Source organism: Palaemon carinicauda, chromosome 12 (assembly GCF_036898095.1).
Source record: "Palaemon carinicauda isolate YSFRI2023 chromosome 12, ASM3689809v2, whole genome shotgun sequence".
In the NCBI taxonomy this organism is placed as follows: domain Eukaryota; kingdom Metazoa; phylum Arthropoda; class Malacostraca; order Decapoda; family Palaemonidae; genus Palaemon; species Palaemon carinicauda.
This window is the reverse complement of record NC_090736.1, coordinates 135,140,914-135,166,322: the sequence shown is the minus strand read 5'-3', so window position 1 is coordinate 135,166,322 and position 25,409 is coordinate 135,140,914. Positions and strand designations below refer to the sequence as shown.

General features: G+C 43.1%; 2 protein-coding genes across 2 annotated transcripts in view; both read right to left on the bottom strand.

Annotated features, from left to right (window-relative positions):
- The window catches only part of LOC137651301 (BOS complex subunit TMEM147), a 46,989-nt gene extending 28,220 nt beyond the window's left edge, over positions 1-18,769 (bottom strand). The window contains exons 1-2 of the mRNA XM_068384572.1: positions 18,615-18,769; positions 5,939-6,074 (exon numbers count right to left, since the gene is read on the bottom strand). Of these exons, the coding sequence (XP_068240673.1) occupies positions 5,939-6,074; positions 18,615-18,691 (213 nt within the window). The 5' untranslated portion in view covers positions 18,692-18,769. The remainder of the gene's footprint in view (positions 1-5,938; positions 6,075-18,614) is intronic.
- Positions 18,770-22,034: 3,265 nt separating this feature from the next.
- The window catches only part of M6 (neuronal membrane glycoprotein M6), a 247,202-nt gene continuing 243,827 nt past the window's right edge, over positions 22,035-25,409 (bottom strand). The window contains 1 exon segment of the mRNA XM_068384571.1: positions 22,035-24,689. Coding sequence (XP_068240672.1) covers positions 24,561-24,689 — 129 coding nt within the window. The 3' untranslated portion in view covers positions 22,035-24,560.

Below are 25,409 nucleotides of genomic sequence, written 5' to 3'. Positions count from 1 at the left end.
AGCGAGGAAGAAATGTCCAATCCTTTCAGCCTGAAGGCCAGGCTTAAGGCTGAGCGATAGCCTTTCACCGCTGAGACCGAAAGGCGCATTTCCTCCCGCAAATATACAAGAAACTCCGCTATTGCTGGAATAGTGGCATCGAGGGGAGAGATACCCCTCCCACGACACCAACCACAGAAGACTCTCCACTTTGCCTGGTAGACCCCTGCAGATGACTTTCACAGGTGTCGAGACATCCTCTCCGCAACTTGTTGCGAAAAGCCTCTTTCTGTGAGGAGATGCTGGATAGTCTCCAGGCGTGAAGCCGAAACAAAGCTACGGCTTTGTGGAAGATGTTGCAGTGTGGTTGCCTGAGTAGCTCGTGTCGTGGGGGGAGTTCTCTCGGGAGTTCCGTCAGGAGCTGCATAAGGTCCGGAAACAACTCTGCATGATGCCATAGCGGAGCTATCAAGATCATCGACAGGTTGACCGATAGTCTGGTCTTGTTGAGCACCCTTCTCATCAGACATAACGGTGGGAAGGCGTAGACGTCGATGTTGTCCCACCGTGGTTGGAAGGCATCTTGCCAGAGTGCCTTGGGGTCTGGGACTGGGGAGCAGTACAGCGGCAGCTTGAAATTCAAGGCTGTCGCGAACAAGTTCACTGTCGGGAAACCCCACAAAGTCAGGACTTTGTTGGCTACTAGAGGATCCAAAGACCACTCGGTACTCACTATCTGCGAAGCTCTGCTCAGACTGTCGGCGAGCACATTCCTTTTGCCCGGAATGAAGCGAGCTGATAGTGGTATCGAGTGGACTTCGGCCCATCTCAGAATCTCTACTGCAAGATGGGATAGCTGTTGTGAAAAGGTACCTCCCTGCTTGTTGATATAAGCCACTACTGTGGTGTTGTCGCTCATCACCACCACAGAGTGACCCGCCAGGGTCTGTTGGAACTGTTGAAGGGCCAGATATACGGCCTTCACTTCTAGCAGATTGATGTGGAGGTACTTTTCTGATTCTGACCACCGGCCTGAGATCCTGTGGTTCAGAACGTGGGCCCCCCACCCTTCTTTTGACGCGTCCGAGAACAGCATCAAATCCGGGGGGAGGACGAGAAGATCCACTCCCTTTCAAAGGTTTCCGTCGGTCAACCACCACTGCAGGTCCGTCCGTTCCGCAGGCCTCATAGGGACCAGAATGTCCGGGGAATCGTAGCCTTGACTCCACCGGGACTTGAGCCGCCATTGCAGGGATCTTATCCTGAGGCGGCCGTTTGGAACTAGACGGGCCAGGGAGGACAGGTGACCTAGAAGACGTAACCAAGATTGGGCTGGAAGCTCTTCCCATCTGAGGAAAGGCTATGCGACCCTCCTCAGCCTTGCTATTCTGTCGTCTGATGGAAAGGCTTTGTGGAGATAGGTGTCCAATATCATGCCTAGATATACCAGTCGTTGAGATGGAAGCAGAGAAGACTTCTCGAGATTTACCATGATCCCTAGATCTTGGCAAAGTCCCAGAAGCTTGTCTCGGTGTCGAAGAAGGGTCGACTCCGAGTCTGCCAGGATCAGCCAGTCGTCCAGATAGCAAAGGAGACGGATGCCGATCCTGTTTGCCCACGAAGATATCAGGGTGAACACTCTGGTGAACACCTGTGGTGCTGTGGAGAGACCGAAACACAGCACCTTGAACTGGTAGATCTTGTTGTCTAGGCTGAATCTCAAGTACTTCCTGGAAGAAGGATGGATTGGGATCTGGAAGTACGCGTCCTTTAGATCCAGTGTGCACATGAAGTCTTGCGGTCTCACTGCAAGTCTGACCGTCTCTGCTGTCTCCATGCTGAACGGAGTTTGTTTGACAAACTTGTTCAGGGCTGCGAGGTCGATGACGGGCCTCCAGCCTCCAGACGCCTTCTTTACAAGAAAGAGTCGACGACCTCTTGGAGAGCATCCTTCTTGAGCATGGTCTCGACTTCTGCCCGAAGGGCTAGCCCCTTTGCCGATCCCATGGCATAGGAGCTCAACGACACTGGATTCGCTGTCAGGGGAGGGAGAGATGTCATGAACGGGACGCGATATCCTTGGCTGATCACAGAGATCGTCCAGGAATCGGCCCAGAGTTGCTGCCACCTGAACACGCAACTCTGCAGGCATCCCCCCACAGGTGGACACGCAGGGGCATTGCCAATCCTAGCGTTTGCGGCCTCGGCCGCTCCCTCTAGGATTCTTGCCCCCCCTGGAGGACTTCCCACCCTTCCTGTCCTTGACGGGAAAGGGCTGCTGTTTGGACACCTTTGCCTTTGCTGCCGGAGCTGGTTTCGATGTCCTAGACTGACGAGGCTGTTGTTGTTGAGGTGCTGGAGGCTTGTAGGTTCTGGATGTAAGAGCCCTTTGGAGGAGAGAATCGTGATTCGATTTCCTCCACCTCTCAGCTGTCCGTTCCACATCCTTGGGCTCAAACAGGCTCTTTCCAAGGATGGAAGTGTGTCTGAGCTTGCCGACATCCACGGCTGGGACCTTCGCATGGAACCTCTCGGTCACCGCATCATGACGCTTCAAGATCGAGTTTGCCCACAAGTTCGAAACTTGGTGAGCTAGAAACTCGATGGTGCACGTGCCCGAGAGGAGAAAAGTCTCGAGGGCCTTCCTGGTGCTCTCCTTGGACAAGTCCTCGGATCGCAACAGGATGTCCAGAGACCCCAGTCAGACATCCAGCCACGAAATGGCCTGCATGGCACACTTTGCGACTTTCTCCTGGCTCAAGATCTCTGTAGCCGAGAATGTCACCTGCCGGGCGGAGAGTTTCTCAAGAGAAATTCCCCTGGAGAGCTCTTCCACAGAATGGTGGAGAGGAAGAGCTAAACAAGACTCCCCCATGATCTCGAAGTACCTCCTCTTCTGTACGCGAGGAGGTGGGAGGAGTTTGTTGCCGGCAGAAGAACGGCTGGAGGAGGCGAGTTCGGAGAGCTGGCTCTCAACCTTGTCTCTGGCGCTCTTAACCCCCTGGGACAAGGGCAGAGCCGCACTGGCCTTTTGAGGTTTTTGAGTGCCGTAGACTTGGTCCAGAACCGTATCCTTGCCTTCGCGAGGGGCGGTCTCCGGGTCCTCAAACCTGTTGAGTTGCCTCATCAGACTCAGGACCTGCCAGAAGGCATGCTCCGACTCATGCAGCTCTCCTCCTTGCGGACTGGCAGCAAAGTCTCCTGTCCCCAGCTGCTCTACTTGGGGGGACACGTGGACGTTCTCCTGGGGTCTTGCTGGCTCTGGTCAAATCCGGGATGAAGACTTAGGGATGGTCTTCGAGTCCTTGGGCTCCCTCCTAGGAGGAATACAGGACTCCAATAAAGAAGTCTGAGGGCTCCTCTCTGCTCCCACACGAGACGATTCTCCTACTCGAGGTGGGGTTCCTCCCATTGGTGCCATTGGAGTATGTCTCACCTCGCTGGACTCTCCTGAGGACGGAAAGGCTTCGTCCACAGGGGAAGGAGAAACCGTCTGAGGGGGAGAAGGGGCCTTCCTGACGGACTTCTTGGGAGCCAGTTTAACCCTAGGAGAAGTCACCACGATGTCTACTCCTCTCCTTCTCTTCAGCGGGGACGAGGCTACCGTTGGTTTGAGGCCTAGCAGCGAGGGACGGCTTCACAGCCTGGACGACCGCTTTGATCAGAGACCCGAACCAAGGCTGACGGCTGACAGACTCTGTGTCAGCAACTCCCGCTGGAGGGAAGGGGATCGGGCAATCCTTAGGAGTGGACACCACAGGGCCTGCCTGAAAAGAAGAAGAGTGTTGCCTAGACCTCTCTGAAGATTCTTCCTCCTCCTGCAAGTGTGCTGCTCTGCGCTTACGAGGTGGAGATTGTGACGACGATGATCTGGAAGTACGCGCCGGTCCAGAGGACTCTCAAGGTTGCCCGTGCTGCGAAACCCGGCGGGAATCGCGGTTGGGGTCGCGCTGGCGCTCGCGCGAACATTAGCGCACATGAAAGCGCGGGTGCGCATAGGCGCGCGGGCGAGAGAGCGAGTGGGCGCGTAGGTGAAGGTGCGCGCGGTTGTAAGGGAGAGCGCTGGCGGGCAGGAGAACGGCGCGTAGGGGAGCGATGGCGCGTTGGCGAGCGATGGCGTGTAGGCCGAGAAGGCGATCGACTGCGCACAGGCGAGTTAGCGCGTGGGCGCATAGGAGACCTTCGGCGATCCGACGTGTGGGCGCACGGGTGTGTTGGAGAGCGCGCGCGCAGGGGAAGAATCGCGCGGGCGCTAGGGAGATCGCTAGCAGGTCTGGCAGGCGTGGGGGATCGTGAACGATCAGCTGGGAGGTCTAGCGATGCGGCTGCAACGGTCTGCTCACGACGAGGAGGCTCCTCTGCGGGGGACGTCGAAGGCGAAGAACCGAAGAGGCGCCCCCTAATTCCCTTATAGGGGGAAGGAAGGCCTCTATGGCAAAGAGGAGGGCGAGCCTTACGGCGAAGATGACCTCGAGGGGCAGCAACACCATCGTCGGTCCTCCAAAGAGGAGTCTCCGTCAGTGAACTCCCTCGAGGGGGAGAATCACCCGCAGGAGAGACCGTTGGACCCAGCTCCTCCCTCGAAGGATGTTCGGAGGGGGGAACTGAGCCTTCAGCAACATCCGCAACAACAGCAGGGGTTTGGCCCGACCCGTCGGAAGCCTCTGCCACAACAACGTCGACAATAAACAGAGGATCAACCTCTGCTATTACCAGCGACTGTTTGACAGCTGCACCCAACTGGATCAGGTCAAACAGGGCTTCCCTGGAGGGCGAGCCCTTAAGCCCCAAGGAAGCCCTAAGCTGGAAAAGATCATTGTTAGAAACAGAGTCATCAACATCAAAATCCTCCCCCGGAGGTGGAGGAGGAGGAGCTGCCTCGCTATGGGAGGCAACTACCTCTCCCGAACCCCGAGGTTGGTCAACAACAGAAAGGCCTACGCTACCACTCGACGGCCCCTCGCGAGAGACCGATCGAGTGGGAGCTTCGGAGGAGGTTTGGGCAACGGAAGAAGTGTCTTTGGAACCTTCCTTCTTCAAGGCAGCCCTTGAAGGAGAAAGGTCACGCTTAGACTTCTTCTTACGTCGCCGGGAAAACCTCTTCCACTGGGAAGTAGACCACTACCTGCACTCACTACAAGTTTTATCCCTATCACACCGTTGACCTCGGGAGTATGGACATAAGGAGTGAGGGTCGGTCTCGACCGCCGACATAAACGTTCCACAAGGGCAGTCGGGAAGTCCAGGGCACTTCCGCATGATGGAGAGAGGCCAACTTCCAAGCACACAAGCTGTAAGAAAAAGCAAATAAATTAAGGCTGTCAAAAATGCGAGAGTGAGACAGACAGGTCTGATCATCACCCGAGCCAAAAGTGAAGTGAATCAGTTCGCCGGTGTGTGAGGGGGGAGGGGTAGCTAGCTACCCCTCCCCTACCCCCTCGCTAACTAGCGAGAGGGTAGTTAACCCTCGTTGAAAATCTAATGGCTCTCGTTGAAAATTTAATGGCTCGTCATTTCAGCTACGCCGAAAGTAATACCCCATGTAAATAGCGTGGTTTGTATTTTGGTTACGGAACAAAGAACATTTAAGAAATAATTTGTAATTATCACCTCACTTTTACTTTATACTATTTATTTTTCCTTTGCATAACATTGATAAACAATCATGAAAATAGTCTGCTATACTAAATAAAAAATCCGTCACAAGATCTTATAAACAGTGCTGTAAGGTGATACTGTACTGTAATTCTTTACCATATTTTACCAAGAGATACTGGATGCATTATTAAATTGACTCTAATTATGCAAGTAGCGAGTCATTTTTTTAATACTTAAGGTACTGAATGTAATTTTCTACCATATTTTACCATGAGATACCAGATGCATTCTTAAATGAACTATCATTATGCAACTAGCAAGTAATTACTTTAATACTCAAGGTTCAGTACCGTACTCTTACCATAATGAAGCTCGCGTTCTCCGGAGGACCGTCCGTCGTCGGAAAGAATGTGGCTAGCAGCAGCATTTTGCATAACTGTGTAAGAATGTACATGCCGCATACCTGGGCACACTTCCAGAAGGCGCCATATTCAGGCCTAGAAAATGGTTTCTTTATTAGTTTAGAAAGGTTTATATATCATAGGATAAAATATTGTACAGAACACCTACACATCATACATACATACATATACCAAGGCACTTCCCCCAATTTTGGGGGGTAGCCGACATCAACAAAAGAAACAAAACAAAAAGGGGACCTCTACTCTCTACGTTCCTCCAGCCTAACAAGGGACTCACCGAGTTCAGCTGGTACTGCTAGGGTGCCACAGCCCACCCTCCCACATTATCCACCACAGATGAAGCTTCATAATGCTGAATCCCCTACTGCTGCTGCTGCTACCTCCGCGGTCATCTAAGGCATCGGAGGCAGCCGCCGGGCCTACCGGAACTGCGTCACAATCGCTCGCCATTCATTCCTATTTCTAGCATGCTCTCTTGCCTCTCTCACCTACACATACAAAAATAAAATTCTCCAGGTCCGTAAAAGGTAAAGTACCGTACCGTTTAAGAGGATGCCGTAAAATATTGGTGAAGATGAATAGGTGCTACTTTAGCTGAGCTCTACCGCACTTTAGTGTGAGATATACCTCCCGTTAGCACTTTAGCGTGAGGTCTACCTAACGATGACGGCTACCGCTGTTTAATCCCTCCCTCATCGACATCACACATTTCCATACATTTATTTTAATGATAAACAATTAATTCAAACATATCATAGGAAAGACTGAAATAGATGAGGAAGAAAGGTAAAAATAAAAATGATATCATAAATGTTAGGTTAGGTTAAGTCTGTTTCTTCTGTCAGAATGACTCTTCTATAAAATTCCTTCTGCAACATTTTGAAGTACCCTCAATCGATGTTAACTATTTTGAATCTGATTTTGGAGATCCATTTTTTTCCTTTTATATGAGCAGGGAGAGCGGGAGCGACAGGTCACGCGGTAGACCTCAGGTTTCACGTGGGTAGGCTACATATGGCGGTATTCTTTTATATGAGCGGGGAGAGCGGGAGCAACAGGTCACGCGGTAGACCTCAGGTTTCACGTGGGTAGGCTACATATGGCGGTATTCTTTTATATGAGCAGGGAGAGCGGGAGCGACAGGTCACGCGGTTAGACCTCAGGTTTCACGTGGGTAGGCTACATATGGCGGTATTCTTTTATATGAGCGGGGAGAGCGGGAGCGACAGGTCACGTGGTAGACCTCAGGTTTCACGTGGGTAGGCTACATATGGGGGTATTCTTTTACATGGGCGGGGAGAGCGGGAGCAACAGGTCACGCGGTTAGACCTCAGGTTTCACGTGGGTAGGCTACATATGGCGGTATTCTTTTACATGAGCGGGGAGAGCGGGAGCAACAGGTCACGCGGTAGACCTCAGGTTTCACGTGGGTAGGCTACATATGGCAGTAGACCTCACACTGAAGTTCAAAAGTTTTAATTGCTTCAAAACATTAGCTACTGATGATGTCAAGAGACTAAACAGAATACAGCAGATCCCTAAGGAGCTTACCAATAAAACCTGTGCCCTTCTGAAACATCAACAAATAACTTTAAAAGCTACATTAAAGTTCAATTTTTTGTCGCTTAAACGTGAGCCACGTTATTCGCTTGCCCATTTCAATTCCAAATGCCGTATAACATGGAAAATTAACTGCAATCAATGATTTCTTAGGCCCAATTCTGTTTTGGCAAGAAAATGTTATTTTCATTAGTAAAATAAATTTTTGAATATACTTACCCGATAATCATGTAGCTGTCAACTCTGTTGCCCGACAGAATTCTATGGAGGGATACGCCAGCTATCACAATACTAGAAGGGGGTGTTCTTACCAGCGCCACCTGTGGCCAGGTACTCAAGTACTTCTTGTTGACACCTCCTCAATTATTCCTCGGTCCCACTGGTTCTCTATGGGGAGGAAGGGAGGGTCAATTAAATCATGATTATCGGGTAAGTATATTCAAAAATTTATTTTACTAATGAAAATAACATTTTTCAATATTAAACTTACCCGATAATCATGTAGCTGATTCACACCCAGGGGGGTGGGTGAAAACCAGTGTACAAGATTAAAGGATAGCTAAGTATCCCATATTTCATATAACAGTTATCTCAAATAACAATGAAATAATAAGTACCTGGTAAGGAAGTCGAATTGAACCGTTACTCTGTCTCTTTTTTAAGTTCGTCTTCCTTACTGAGCGCAGCGTTCCTCTTGGAGGCTGAATCAACCCAAAGGTGCTAAAGTATACAGGGCTGCAACCCATACTAAAGGACCTCATCACAACCTTTAACCTCGGCGCTTCTCAAGAAAGAATTGACCACCCGCCAAATCAACAAGGATGTGGAAGGCTTCTTAGCCGACCGAACAACCCATAAAAAGTATTCAAGAGAAAGGTTAAAAAGTTATGGAATTATGGGAATGTAGTGGCTGAGCCCTCGCCTACTACTGCATTCGTTGCTACGAATGGACCCAGGGTGTAGCAGTACTCGTAAAGAGACTGGACATCTTTGAGATAGAATGATGCGAACACTGACTTGCTTCTCCAATAGGTTGCATCCATAACACTCTGCAGAGAACGGTTCTGTTTGAAGGCCACTGAAGTAGCCACAGCTCTCACTTCATGTGTCCTTACCTTCAGCAAAGCAAGGTCTTCTTCCTTCAGATGAGAATTTGCTTCTCTAATCAGAAGCCTGATGTAGTAAGAAACTGAGTTCTTAGACATTGGTAGAGAAGGCTTCTTGATAACACACCATAAGGCTTCTGATTGTCCTCGTAATGGTTTTGACCTTCTTAAATAGTACTTAAGAGCTCTAACAGGGCAAAGTACTCTCTCTAGTTCGTTCCCCACCATGTTGGACAGGCTTGGGATCTCGAACGACTTAGGGCAAGGACGGGAAGGAAGCTCGTTTTAGCCAAAAAAACCGAGCCGCAAGGAACATGTAGCCGTTTCAGATGTGAAACCTATGTTCCTGCTGAAGGCGTGGATCTCACTTACTCTTTTACCTGTTGCTAAGCACACGAGGAAAAGAGTTTCTAATGTGAGGTCCTTAAAAGAGGCTGATTGGAACGGTTCAAATCCTGATGACATTAGGAACCTTAGGACCACGTCTAGATTCCAGCCTGGAGTGGACAACCGACGTTCCTTTGAGGTTTCAAAAGACCTAAGGAGGTCCTGTAGATCTTTGTTGGAGGAAAGATCCAAGCCTCTGTGGCGGAAAACCGCTGCCAACATACTTCTGTAACCCTTGATCGTAGGAGCTGATAGGGATTTTACGTTCCTTAGATGTAACAGGAAGTCAGCAATCTGGGTTACAGTGGTACTGGTTGAGGAAAACTGCATTGGCCTTGCACCAGCTTCGGAAGACTTCCCATTAAGACTGATAGACTCTGAGAGTGGATGTCGTCCTTGCTCTGGCAATCGTTCTGGCTGCCTCCTTCGAAAAGCCTCTAGTTCTTGAGAGACTTTCGATAGTCTGAAGGCAGTCAGACGAAGAGCGTGGAGGTTTGGGTGTACCTTCTTTACATGAGGTTGACGCAGAAGGTCCACTCTAGGAGGAAGAGTCCTGGGAACGTCGACCAGCCATTGCAGTACCTCGGTGAACCCTTCTCTCGCGGGACAGAGGGGAGCAACCAAACTTCAACCGTGTCCCTTTGTGAGAGGCGAACTTCTGAAGTACCCTGTTGACAATCTTGAACGGCGGGAATGCATACAGGTTGAGATGGGACCAATCCAGCAGAAAGGCATCCACGCGAACTGCTGCTGGGTCTGGAATCGGAGAACAATACAAGAGGAGCTTCTTGGTCATCGAGGTAGCGAATAGAACTATGGTTGGCAGACCCCACAGGGCCCAAAGTCTGCTGCAAACATTCTTGTGAAGGGTCCACTCTGTGGGGAAGACCTGACCCTTACGGCTGAGGCGATCTGCCATGACATTCATATCGCCCTGAATGAGCCTCGTTACCAGCGTGAGCTTTCGATCTTTGACCAAATGAGGAGGTCCCTTGCGATCTTGAACAACTTCCTCGAATGAGTCCCTCTCTGCTTGGAGATGTAAGCCAAGGCTGTGGTGTAGTCGGAGTTCACCTCCACCACCTTGTTAAGCTGGAGGGACTTGAAGTTTATCAAGGCCAGATGAACTGCCAACAACTCCTTGCAATAGATGTGAAGTGTCCTTTGCTCCCGATTCCATGTTCCCGAGCATTCCTGTCCGTCCAGTGTCGCACCCCAGCCCGTGTCCGATGCGTCCGAGAAGAGACGGTGGTCGGGGGTCTGAACAGCCAAAGGTAGACCTTCCTTGAGAAGAATGCTGTTCTTCCACCACGTTAGAATAGACCTCATCTCTTCGGAAACAGGAACTGAGCCCGTCTCTAGCGTCATGTCCTTTATCCAGTGAGCAGCTAGATGATACTGAAGGGGGCGGAGGTGGAGTCTCCCTAACTCGATGAACAGGGCCAGCGATGAAAGTGTCCCTGTTAGACTCATCCCCTGCCTGACTAAGCATCGGTTCCTTCTCAGCATGCTCTGGATGCATTCTAAGGCTTGGAAGATCCTTGGGGCCGACGGACAAGTCCGAAAGCTCGACTCTGAAGATCCATACCCAAGGAAACAATGGTCTGGGATGGAACGAGCTGAGACTCCTCAAAATTGACCAGGAGGCCCAGTTTCTTGGTCAGATCCATAGTCCATTTGAAAATCTCCAGACAGCGACGACTTGTGGGAGCTCTTAAAAGCCAGTCGTCTGACGGAGCCGGACACAAGGTCATGATACTGCTGCACAGTCTGTAAACTGACAATCATGGGCAAGCGAGGAAGTACAGTGACAACCCGAATCTGTCTAGACTATCTGGGTCGTACAGACAACTCCTTAACGGGTTGCTGAGGTTGCCGCACTGCGTCACAACAAGTCCCTTCTGTTGGTTGTTGAACGTCTTCCCCGTGACACATTGACTTCGTAAACAAAAATCCTCTAACAAGGACTAAGCTTGGACTGCATGTCATGCAACACAGCTCAAGGTCTATGGGAGCAGGTGTGGTAACAGACGGGATTAGCGGCTGAAGTGGAACCATTACCTTCCCTGTAAGCATGTTATGCTTAAATAAAAGTCCATAAGAGGTTATGCAGCTAAAGGCTCCCTCCAAATGACAGAGTCCTCAAGGGAATATCAGAAGGAGGGAGAAAAGAACTTTCTCATCTACAGGGACCTTATCCTAGAAAAGCTAAGTTCTCTGAGTGAGGGTTCACTGGTGCAAAAGCAGCAGACTAGAAGGCAACGTTATGAAACTGCTTGACAGTCTAGTGAGTTGGCAACAACCCAAGATATGTTGAGAAGCATGCGGTAAGGTATGCAGAGCATGATGAATGCAGAGTATGCTGTATGCAGAGCATGCTGTAAGTAGAGCATGTGTTGTATGCAGAGCATGCTGAATGCTGAGCATGTAGTAAGCAGAGCCTGCTGTAAGCAGAGCCTGCTGTAAGCAGAGCCTGCTGTAAGGAAAGCAGAGCGTATGCATGGCGTTTAACATTCCTCAGAAATTCCATGACCAGTGCTAGAGTGCTTTATGCATGCTTGCATGGGGTTTAAAAAAATCAACATAATGTTTACCTTACATTCATAACTCATGATTCATATTTTTGCCATGGTTTGAAAATGGAGGTAAGGTATGCTGAACAGCAGAGTCAGAACGAGCTGGAACAACAACAGTGGAAGGTGCAGAAAGTTCCTGTTCCTGTGGTATGAGTGGAGCGTGAAGAGACCGAGGTTGCGCAGAACAAGGTAAAGTTCCCGCAAGCAGAGGTGTCTGAGGCGCAGGATCAGGGTGCACGGGTTGAGCTCGGTGCAGCAGCTGAGGAGACTGACTCACAGGTGGAAGAGGTTGTACCTCCACCGAGAGTTGCACCACCGGTGGAGCAGCCAGGGGAGGAGGAGGAAGAGTGGGGTAATCCTCCTGATCCCAAACCGAAGGTTGCCTTAAAGAAGGCTGAGGCTGAACAACACTGGGAACAGCGAACACAGAAAGAGGTTCAACATCGTACGCCTGGCAGATGGTGCTGCGACTGGGTGTAGCGAGTGCAGGCGGGTTGAGCACAGGCTGAACGGGTGCAGGGGAGGTGCAACACTCTCAGCCCGACACTCACACAACAGGTCCGAAAGCTGTGCTTGCATGGACTGTAGTAGAGTCCACAACATCGTACGCCTGGCAGATGGTGCTGCGACTGGGTGCAGCGAGTGCAGGCGGGTTGAGCACAGGCTGAAAGGGTGCAGGTGGAGGTGCAACACTCTCAGCCCGACACTCACGCAACAGGTCCGAAAGCTGTGCTTGCATGGACTGTAGTAGAGTCCACAACATCGTACGTCTGGCAGATGGTGTTGCGACTGGGTGCAGCGAGTGCAGGCGGGTGCAGCACAGGCTGAACGGGTGCAGCCGGTTGGTGCACCACCGGTGCAGGCGGGTGCAGCACAGGCTGAACGGGTGCAGGCGGTCGGTGCACCACCGGTGCAGGAGGAGGAGGAGGCTCACAACATCGTACGCCTGGCAGGTGGTACTGCGATCAGGCGGAGCGAGCATAGGGGGGGGGGGGGGGGAGTGTAGGAGCACTCTCAGCCCGACAAACTGATGACTGAGGAGAGTCAGAGCTAACCCAATGACTGCATCCGGGTTGTTGAACTTTACTTCGTACGTCTGGCATAGGTCTGGACTTTACGTTTAAGAGGTCTTGAGACCTGAGACCAGCGTAACTCTGCCTTTATTTTCTCCTCTAAATCTCTTCTGCAGACGAGCAAAATAAGGGCTCAATCGTCTGCGGGTGGGAGTGACGGTCTCTGTAAGACACGCCCACAACCACCGAGGATACTTCTGTGCGCCGATCAAGGCCTGCCGAACCCTTTAATCCTTCGACATTGCTTCTCCCCTGGGCTTGGGAGCTTGCAAGAGGTCCCGGACTGGGAGGACGACTGGCGCGCACAAAAGTACCCTCACGCATAACACTGACATACTTTGCACTAATCACTTATCACTTTGATTTCTGTTTGCACTTATTTCACTGAACTCGAAACTTTAAGTGGTTTGTACCTGAAACACGCAATTCTATCCTTCTCAAAAGTTAGTAATTGCGAAAACAGAATTACAATGTAACAGAAAAATCTAATGAAAGAAAATTCAGTGGCTGGAAAGAGACTAAACACTAGATCACTCTAGAAACGTTTAGTTTCTTCCCCTAAAGAGACTAGGGATAAGAGCAAAACGATAACGACGTTACTCGTACGCCTGGCAGGCTTGAGGGAAACGTTTATCCTCTTTCTCCCTCCGTCTCTATCTCTCTCTCTCTCTCTCTCTCTCTCTTGCTTAGAACCTGAGAGAAGAGCCCAATCATATATATCGTTAAAACATATTATTGTTAAAGGAAAAAACTGAAATATTTCCCAAAAAGAAAGTTCCTTATTAGGATCAAAACCATTAAGTTAAGAAAGAATGAACAAAACGCTAGACACGGTTACTCTTACTGCAACGTGAAACCGTGAACATTCTTTCTCTATCGTAACGATAGAGCGCAAGTTGAAACGTTCTGAACGTCAACAACTGCCGAGACAAACAAAACGTTAGTTCAACTTTGAAAAAGTACAAGACTATCAAAGAAATTCTTTCAAAGACCTTAAAATAGCATAATATGTTAACAGGTAAAACCGAAATGACGGGCTCACGATAATTAACTTCGGTACCAAGAAAAGACCGCCTACTATTAGGAAGGTCGAATATAAACAAATATAAAAATTAATTTTAATAAGTTTATAATAAAAGGAAGTTAATCGAAGAGGCCTATAAGAGGCGGAGAGATATAAAATAAATCTATAACTTTTGTTAAGCAAAATTAAGAAAGAGAGTCTATACTCTCTTAGACACCAACACTTCCGTCTAAGGGAAGGGTCGGCCATTGAAAGGTGAACGAGAGTTCATACTCTCTTCGTCACCAAAATTAATCAAATTAATTCCAAAAGCTAACTAAGCTAAAATAGAAGTTTCCAGTAAAGCGACAGCCGAAATCAAAGAGAAATACTTCACCAAAGTCGTGAAAATACTCGAAGATCATAAGCGTATCCCAGAACGTCTTGCCGGAAGCACGACAGAGGAATAATTGAGGAGGTGTCAACAAGAAGTACTTGAGTACCTGGCCACAGGTGGCGCTGGTAAGAACACCCCCTTCTAGTATTGTGATAGCTGGCGTATCCCTCCATAGAATTCTGTCGGGCAACAGAGTTGACAGCTACATGATTATCGGGTAAGTTTAATATTGAAAATTTAGTTATCATACAATTACTTGGATGAGGATCAAGTACACAAAGATATAATTCATCCGTTTCCTTATTCTCCAACCCAAAATACAGTAAGGTTACAATTATAGAAAATAAAAAAAACATAAGAAAGGCATTCTCTGAAATTCGAAATATGGTGTGGAGCCATTTACTTTTGCAAAATTTACAGAATTTGGTAAATCTTTAACCTGTGAAATGTCACAAATCCAACTTAGATCATAAAATCTCAGATATTTGATCAAAAACTCATAATGAAATATTGTAAAACAATTAAATAATTCAATGCAGTTGGCTAGACGACAACATTTGTAATATGCTATATGTATTTTCAAATATCCTGATGCAAATATTTGTGGGGAATCAATATTTTTAAAAGTTTGAGATTTTAAAATTCTAAAATTTGTGACTGATAAACCACATCTTGAATGGGAAAATAACACGAAAACCACCTACCCCAACGTTCCTAACCTAACCTAACTTAAGAGCTGTATCTTTACCTTGCAGCCCCCCCCCCCCCCCGGTAGGGCTAGATAGGGGTATAGGGGGAGGGGTGGTGGAAGGATAAGTATTCATTTATTGCAAATATCATTTGACGCCCCCCCACCCAAAACCCCAGTTCCCACCTGGTGTCCCCCATAATTGTTGGGATGAAGTAGGGTCTTTCTGCATTCTGGAACAACTTGTTGTTTTAACTCCAATTACATAGTAAATCTCTAAATCGGATGGTTTGCGGTCAAAATAAACGTTAAATTCGTTGAAACTACACTATTTCTGATGCAACAAATATATTTTTATTCCAGTTTCCCCATAATGGATGAAACTGTAAATTTACCGACATATCTGTTTTGATGTTATTACTGTTTTTGAATTATTTAATTTTGATTGTTCATTTATTTCTCATATTGTTTATCTATTTACTTATTTATTTTCCTCACTGGGCTATTTTTCCCTGTTGGAGCCCTTGGGCTTATAGCATCTTGCTTTTCCAACGAGGGTTGTAGCTTAGCTAAGAATAATAATTAAGCTAACATATCCATGTGTCCTTACTCATCGGAATTAGAGAAATATTCAAACTAACAAAGGAAGCCACGTTCTTACACGTACAAAACATCAGTAAAGCACCTCTCATTGGTTAATGGGAAAAGCTACTTTTTGTCACCAAACTTGCTATGATGTCTAAAACCTACAACACTTTCAATCTTGAACCGAGTAACCTCAGAGTTTAAAAATAATTTGGTACCGCAATTAATCATGAAATCTTACAAAGATTTGGTTACCTGGAAAAATTTGTATGGCTACACCAATTTGCTGATAAGCTATACTAAGCTATGTAATTAGCAGTCTAAGATAGCTCAACTAGGCTATGTAGGACAAAGCCCTGGATGAGTAAAATCACAACTTTTTTGTTTATATAGCGAGGGTATAAGGTAATAAGGTTGGTAAATATATACGACACGTGTATACTTAACCTCTTCGACAAGACGAGCATAGGGAGGATAACAATATAGTACATGTTTACTCCTTTAAGCGAGTGATGTTGGTGTTAATATTGTACCAACCATGTGTCACACGATCGTACATAGTTCATTTTGTGCTTGTATCTTCGCTCTCCCCTCGCACTAAAAAGAACCATGTACGATCGTGTGACACACGGTTGGTACATGAGAAAAACAGACATGTTTTTTTTAGGTTCTTTTTAGTGCGAGGGGAGAGCGAAGATGCAAGCACAAAATGAACTATGTACGATCGTGTGACACACGGTTGGTACAATATATTCTAGAAGGTTTACTGCCTATTACTTTAGGCATGTGATCATAAGTTGTATAAAAAAGGCAAGAAATTGCAAACACATATTGGGGGGGCTCGGACGTCCATGATCAGTCCAAATATAACGCAACATAACTTCATTTTCCCCAACTTTAGTGGAGGCTTACGCTCCCAAAACACCCATTACCACCTTGGCCCAACATCTACTTGAGTTTCGAGGTATACAATATCAGCGACCTAGACACCCATTAGATAAGCGAGGAAAAACGTACTGAAATACAACTGATCCTTGGGCTATGCCTACAAAGACCAAAGCCTTTATTGGTAGTAGGTTGGCCAGGTCACCAGCTGCCCGTTGAGATACTACTGCTAGAGAGTTATGGGGTCCTTTGACTGGCCAGACAGTACTACATTGGACCCTTCTCTCTGGTTACGGTTCTTTCCCTTTGCCTACACAGACACCGAATAGTCTGGCCTATTCTTTACAGATTCTCCTCTGTCTTCATACACCTGACAACACTGAGATTACCATACAATTCTTCTTCACCTAAGGGGTTAACTACAGCACTGTAATTTTTCAGTGGCTACTTTCCTCTTGGTAAGGGTAGAAGAGACTCTGTAGCTATGGTACGCAGCTCTTCTAGGAGAAGGACACTCCAAAATCAAACCATTGCTCTCTAGTCTTGGGTAGTGCCATAGCCACTGTCTTGGGTTAGAGTTCCCTTGCTTGAGGGTACACTCGGGCACACTATTCTGTCTAATTTCTCTTCCTCTTATTTAGTTAAACTTTTATTAGTTTATATGGGAAATATTTATTTTAATGTTGTTACTGCTCTTAGAATATTTTATTTTTCCTTGTTTTCTTTCCTCACTGGGCTACTTTCCCTGTTGGGGCCCCTGGGCTTATAGCATCCTGCTTTTCTAACTAGCATTTAATAATAATACGATAACCTACCGGTGCATTTGAATTACGACACTTACTAAAATGCTAACTTTCTCTTCACAATGCAGCATATAAAGAAATCACATATGAATTAACATAATTTCTCCATTGGGGTATGTAGTTAGTTGGTATAGGCGTAAACTTTAACTTGTACAATAAATTTTCTTTATGGAGGAATAAGTTGTTTATCTTTGTCTGAAGTTTGAAATTATGGAGTTAATTTTACTATTTACAAAATATGATTAAGTGTTACTTTGCCAGGAGCGAGACCAGTTGATACTTAGTCTTGGGGTAAGTTTAAGATATAAGGTGACTAAGGAGGGTTGCAAGGAGGGCATAGCTTTCCCCACGTAGGAAAGGATACGGCTCTTAAGTTAGGTTAGGTTGGGAACCTTAGGGTAGGTGGTTTTCGTGTTATTTTCCCTTTTATGATGTGGGTTTTTCAGCCAAAACTTTTGGAAGTTTGAATTTTCTAAAATTCATAAAATATGGGTACCCAAAATAATTTGCATCAGCACAGTTCCAAAGTACATATAAATATGCCAGGAACACGTCTCATGTTCACCAGAAGAAATATGGTGCTATAGTAAGTATTTACCCGTGTTTTAATTACTGACACTGTCTGTCCCAACCAACTACAAAGGCTACCAACCTATAAAATTTTAATTACCGACCAGGTGCATCCCAACCAACCACAAAACCTACCAGCACATAAATAAAAGTTATATTTCGATTAGAGTCCCACCCAGCGCCATTACAGTTTGCCAGTACATAGGAGATTGATGTTTTTCTTTTTTCGCAAGCGAAGGGAGCTCACGGCAAAGTAAAATCCCATAGATTTCAGGAATAAGGGTGTACGTATTATAGCGGCCACCTGCATGTATGATTACAGCTAACATATACTACAGCTGTGTAAGGGGGGGCCGCAGGGGGGTTTAGCCCCCCATTAGGTAAGTAGGTAAGGACATGGCTGTTAGGTTAGGGGGTAAAGTTGAGATTAGTTGATGTCCATTTTTAATCCACAAGGGAGGAACTGGCCGCTGACATACAAAGGCTCCCAGGAATAATTCGATAGAGTCCTTAATGGTTAAAAATCATTTGATTTCAGTTATAATTAAAAAAAACCCTTAATGGATTTTCCTTCGCCGTGCGCTTCGGAAAAAAAAAAAAAAAAAAACATGAAGCTCTTATGTATTGACAAATGGTAATGGCTGGATGGGACTTTGAAATATTACCGAAATCACACATTGATTACTTGAAATTACCATTAATCCATTATGGATGTTGAATAGTGAAAAACTTGGCTAGCCTACACCCTAGGCATCCCATCGGCTATTAGCGTATCACGTTACGCTACTTTCTTAGGGTAAAAACCAGCTAGGCCTGACAAAAATAATCTTAACCCAATAATCACGGTCAAATAAGAACAAAAATGTATATGGGTCATCGTATATAATAAATAGTAAGACATTAACAGCATACCGTTCGTCACCCGGTTGGACCAAACTTACCATCAATTAACTTTCAATTTATCACAAAATTTATTACTTACATTCCTGAATATTTGTAAGTGAGTACATAAGGTCCATAAGCAAGTGCTATGCAATTTCCAAAGTGGAAAAACGTCATTTTTCACGGTAAAATAGGATTAAATACGACTCCCTTTTTTTGACAGCCGGCGGCCTGGTTTGTCAAGATGGCGTCTGAGATAATGAGATTAGTAGCGGCGAGATTTGTTCTCTGTAACGGCTCTCCTCTATTCTCTTCCTCCTTCTCCATCTATGGATGATTTTAATCTTTTTCCTGTTCCAATTTCTCTTCCCATTTTTAGCTATAATGATAATTTAGAATGTTTCAAATATAATTTCATTGTTTCATGCATTTTTTAAAAGTATAGAAAAGTATAAAGTATTTTTCCTCCTCCATCTATGGGTGATTTTAATCTTTTTCATATCAATTTCTCTTCCCATTTTTAGATATAATGATAATTTAGAATGTTTTGAATGTAATTTTATTATATCATGCGTTTTTTGAAAAGTATAATGTATTTTTTAGGATGTGAAAATTTTCTTCTCTTCCTCCTTCTCCATCTATGGATGGTTTTAATCTTTTTCCTATTCCAATTTCTCTTCCCATTTTTAGATATAATGATAAATTTAGAATGTTTCAAATGTACTTTTATTATTTCATGTGTTTTTTGAAAAGTATAGAAAAGTATAATGTATTTTTTAGGATATGAAAATTATTTTCTTCTCTTCCTACCTCTCTATCTATGAATGATTTTAATCTTTTTCATATCAATTTCTCTTCCCATTTTTAGATATAATGATAATTTAGAATGTTTCAAAAGTAATTTCATTATTTCATAAGTTTTTTTTTTAAATGTAGACAAGTATAATGTAGTTTTTAAGGATGTGAAAATTATTTTCTTAATTTTGTATAGGTTTGCCTCGTACAGTATGTTATAAATATTAAACTGTGTACTACGGTTTATTAAAAAAGATTACTTAGATATTAACATCCTTGATTAATTTATCTTAGAATTAATTGTCTTATGGTTAGTTATAAAGACCTTTTAATTAAAAAATAAAAGTATTTTCTGTGTTAGAAATGACGAATTTTTACCAATTGCATTGTTTATCGATTACGTATTATGTCTTAGAAACATAATTTATAATTTTCTGATGAAAATAAGAGACAGGGTCCTGAAGCAGCAAATTTGGGGGAACACAGGACCAGATAAAAATATAACAAACAGCAAACAGTATATATTCCATCCTGCTATAAGTTTTTTTTCCATTCATTTGGTCTCAGCTTCCCCTTCAGTACTCTTGTTCTCCTATTCTATGATAGGCATAACTCTCTAAAACTTCCATTGTGTAGTTAAAACAAAAAATACTTTTTTTCAGTCCATGTTCATCATCTAAATTATGCAACAAAGGGAAAAGGAAAATGTTCTTCGGGACATATCCTGGCATGAAATCATTTGATTAATTCTTACTGTATGACCAGTTGCAGGTTAAATTTGTATAAAGAAGTAAAATTAATGTGAGTTAACTTTGGTAATCTGAAGGTCAAGTTATTCATCCTATTAGATAGTTTCAGGTCTATAAATTGGTCTAAATTTTGTTGTTGGAACTGAGTATAGTCACTTTGAGGGTACACTATTCCTTGTGGCCACAATGCAATATCTTAACCTTTTATTTCATTACTGAATTTTTTTTTGTCTTTCAAATAATGAAGTTCCATTCAAAAGGATACTTTTATTCATAAGTAAAATAAATATTGGTACCTGATCCTCTACTTACTATAACATGTTCTTTTATTCCTGCTATTTGTGTCATTAAAGTTCCATATAAAATACATATTTTACTCATATTTAAAAAGAAAAATGGTATCTGAATTGTTGTATACTATAAACCATTTGATAACATTGTATGTGATTGTTGAATCTCCCTTGTAAAAGTGAGCATCCCTATGGGTGGTGAATTGTTATGTGTATGGATTCACAAATGTATTTTGAACTACACTGTAGGCTACTTGAAAACATAAAGGATAAGTCACTTGTCTCTATTGTAAATGTTAAACTCTAAGATGTGGATTACTACTGATAAGATCTCTCGTCTATATATAGAATCACTTGCATACCACAGAGAATGTTACTGTAGGCTAATGTTAATCTTCTATCCACATGTTATCTCTACATTAACGGACCGGTGGCCAGATATTGTTTATAATTTAGCATTGTTTTTTTTTTTTTTTTTTTTTTTTTTTTTTTTTTTTTTACAATTGCATGATCTTGCGGTCATCAACCACAGTTATTGGCACTTTCCACATTAATTGACAGCGGGCATAGTCTTTTGTTAAAAAGCAAGACTGCAAGACAGCAGCTGTCCATTTATTACTATCATTATTTTCCAACAGGAAAAATGGCCCAGTGAGGAAAGGAAATAGAGAGACAGAGTAGTGTGCCCGACTGTACCCTCAAGCTAGGGAACTCTAATCCAAGACAGTGGCAGACTATGGTACATAAGCTATGGTATTATCCAAGACTAGAGAACAATGATTAGAGGTTGGAGTGCCCTTCTCCTAGAAGAGCTGCTTACCATAAATGAAGAGTCTCTTCTACTTTTACTAAGTGGAAAGTAGTCACTAAACAATTACAATGGTAGTAGTTAACCCTTGAGTGAAGAAGTATTTTTCAGGTAACTTAGTGTTGTCAGGTGTATGAGGAAAGAGTAGAATATGTAAATAACAGGTCAGACTATTCGGTGTATGCGTAGGCAAAGGGAAAATGAGCCGTGGCCAGAGGGATCAAACGTAGTATCATCTGGCCGAAGGATCCAATAACTCTCTAGTAGTATCTATTATCTACAGATGGTATTTTGGTCATTGCTCTTTCAAGTCACATATTGCATGTTATCTCCATTTCACATCCCATGATTTTTTTCATCATCTTTAAATAAATTGGTCACCTTGCAAAATATATTGAGCAGTTTTCAGATTACAAAATTATCTAAGATTTTGGATGCACTCACCAATATGGTCTAATTTGTACAGGAAAATTATTGTATTCCTCTCCATAGTGCAACTTGAGCTCAGGAATGCTATTACAAGTGAGGTCACTGTTTAGTAAATACGAGTTATGTAACGCACCTGACATTAAGTTGTGAAGTCTAAGAGCCAACCCGATGGACAAGTTTTAAAACTACAAAGAAAATACTGTACTAAATTTCTTGATGAAAATCCTCTTCTTTTATTATATCCGAACCCTTTTACCAACCATTTTTCTTTTTGTCAAATCAGTCAAAACTTGGTTAGTCACTGAAAAGAAACCTTTATTGAGATGACAGAGATTTTTTTTTGTTGCCCCTCTCACCTTAACATTTACTTCCATCACACTCAACTGTAATTTTAGTACGATAGTTCCCACATAACTTACGAAGAGGTGAAATGAAATAAAATGTCAAGATTATCTATAAAATTTTAATGTTTTTATACAACAAAACATATTTAGGTATTATGTTCTTCATACAAAATATACACACACGTAGGTTGCTGTATAGCCACAGCAAATGTGCACTCCTTACACTATTTGACTAAAGTATTACAGTCTTTAGTGGTCAAGGGCATGCACAAATAAGGTCATATACTAACTGCAAAGTCAGTCAGATCATATAAAAAATTGTGAAAACTAATTCATATATTTGACAGCACGGGAAGAGTCGGTCTTTTAGGCCTTGAATGACGATGTGCGTTGCTGAAAAAATAAACGTTCCTAGAAATGTGGGCTCGTGTCCTTTATCGAGTTTCAAATCTGTAAGTTTTCATATTCTCGTTACAGATTTACAAATATTGTGTCGTGTGACTTCCCATCTAAACAAATGCATGACTGCTTAATACTGTATCAAAGATTTGTATATTCATTATTTTCAGGAACTCGCATCCAATCATTGAGCAAAATCCAACGGACCCTCTCTACCAGATAAACATTTTTCCTGCAATAAACAACATTTATAGACTATAATAGGCAACAACAGTGTTCACAGAGGATCTCTCACACAGCCATATGTACTATGAGTTATTATTACAGCGTGGAATTAACTACACTAATGCAGATATGTTAGTCAATGATAATACACCTTTTATACTAACGTCTTAATAAGTTCAGTTAATCTAAGGCCAAATACATAATTTGAAGAGTGTGAGAAAATTATAAACTAGTCCATTTAAGATTTTGTCGAATCACATTCCATGAAACAGAAGCCTCTAAACTGCAAAATATAACATAGATATGCACTATCAGTATATATCTAGTTTATAATCTTTTTCCACACCCACCGAAAATTACATCAAGTATGCGAACTACTTGTTATAACGGAAAAGATGATATGTTGCTTCTTGTTAATAACAGCGTGAAAATGACGGGTTCAGCTGTTTGTAGGCTAAGGCTAGGGATACAGGGAAGGTCTACTTGTAGCAAACTACACAAGACGTTAAAAACTACTACACAAATCTATACATAACATGAGAAACTTATCACAAGTTCCTTTATTCTTTAACTTATCTTTTTGTTAAATTTAAAAAAAAAATAGTTAAAACATGTTGGAGAACCTTTATGGTTATTATTAACAATGAGAATGAACATACTGTATTACATACTTTATATATTTAGATTGTCAATCCTTAGTTTATTGACGACTGTAAATTTTGCCACTGGACCACGGGAGGTTTGAAGCACCTGGCTGTGGTCCACATGTAAAATTTACCCAAGGGATCCTTTGGAGCAGACACAGGGACTAAAAGGGCAGGGAGCTCACTCCGCTACATAACAACATGAGCCAAGGTTAATTAGTTAGTGAGGTTAGAAAAAATAAAAGCAGAAGCTGCGAAAGGGAAACACAACGAATAGAGAATTCAACACAAAATATCAGTGCGATTGTTTTAGTAGTGTTAAGAGTCATAAGATGCAAACTAAGGAGTGACAGCTTACTATGAATACTGCATTTTAGAATTCAATTATAAGCATATACGTATATATATATATTTTTACTTTTAAAAGTTCTCATTTTTATCAGCATTTAAATTAACATTAATACGTAAAGTAAAACACAGGCATTTACAAAACACATTCACTCTTGAATGGATTGAGTATTGAAAACATACGTACAATGACAAAGAACCTAATAACTATTGAAGAAACCACTAAAGTATAAGAACGAATACATACAACAGCTCTAACTTTCAATGACAGGCACCCCAGTTTTATTTCCAATATATTAACAAAAACATTTATTAAAAGGTATAATCTTTGTATGGTCTTATATCAAAACAAAACTGAGGGACAGATCTCAACGTAGAGCTGCACAAAATAAGCACAATGAAAGCACACTACCAGTCCACCCCTAACCCTATCTGCCTTCAACCAGAAGCAGCGGAAATTACCGTGTCGTATCAGTTATCATGAGGCATTGAGCAGTTAAGGTTATGTAACAACATCGCTACATTTCAAAGTGGTCCCAGGTGTTTTGTCACCTTAGAAAATGATGTTGTCTGTAATTTCCAATCTGCTTCGAAGTTAAAGTCAAAAGCCTCTAAAATGGTGTTTTAGGAAAAAAGACATGGGCAGTCAATGTCAGTGGATGACAGAAGCACCTGTAAATAAACCTCTGATCTACTATAGATCAAAGTGAACCTTACTCAAGTACTAAACTGCCCATGTTCTTTTTCAGAGGCTTTCATTCCTCATCTTTAAAGAAACAGAACAAAGTCGTAAACCTGGAGGATTCGTCTTCACCTGTCGGAAGGAAACGCTGACAGACTTTTACGTTGACGCTTTGGTAAATGCTGATGAGATCAAAAATTTGTGGAGGAATTTGATAAACGAAGCTTTTGAACCGAAACCTCCAAGTTTCCAAGACTTTTTCACTGTTTAGTTAACAGATTCGAAATATCGACTACGCTGGTTGTTGCGCCAAAAGATCCCTTGGGCTGTATCCTAGAAACGGTCTTTGGGAAGTGTCGACATCTCGGACTCTTGCAGGAACTGGATTTCTTGGAGGTCCATGAATTTCTCCTGGTCTTTTATGTGAGCGTAGTTTGCTGCCAGGCACATTAGGTAATGAACCTGCGTGAAAGGAAAGGTATTTAGTAATAATAAAAAGATTGATGACAATTCAAGTAGGTACGCAAATGATTGACTACGAAAACTGAGTTATAAAAATAAACGTGAAATATGCTTTGATTAAGGAACTTTGTTTCTCGAATCTAACCAAATACCGACCTTAAAATCTTTGCTGACTCTAACTTTGGGAAAAGGAATTTTAGTGAAAGATGTGGTGATTACAATTTGAGATAGTGTACAAGTAACTAAAGAAGATTAACATTAAATAATTACTCAAGATATTTAGTCCCTAGCTTTTGTTGAATTTCTAAAACATTCAAATATTAAGGTAAGTAAAAGGGATAAGTGCTGTATATCATAAAGTTTGTTGCTTAGCGTGAAAAACAATGGAAAATATACTTTGAAAGGTCTTTCTCACTCAAAATTATCAAGAGGAGATCTTAGGTTTTCAATGTTAATACTATACAGAGTTCATTCATTTTGTACAGTATAGCCCATGATGTAGCTACTGTATGTAATAAAATAAATTCCACATTAAGGAAACATACATTATCAATTATTTGCAAGGATTTTATTCATTCAAGCTTTAAGTTCATCTTCTTTTCTAGATAAATCTTATATAAGGTAATTTTTTTTTTTTTTTCAAAATATTCTGACTTTAGTCCCTAATATACATAACCACGACGTCTCCTCTCTAGTAAAATATTCTTCCGAGATTAGTTC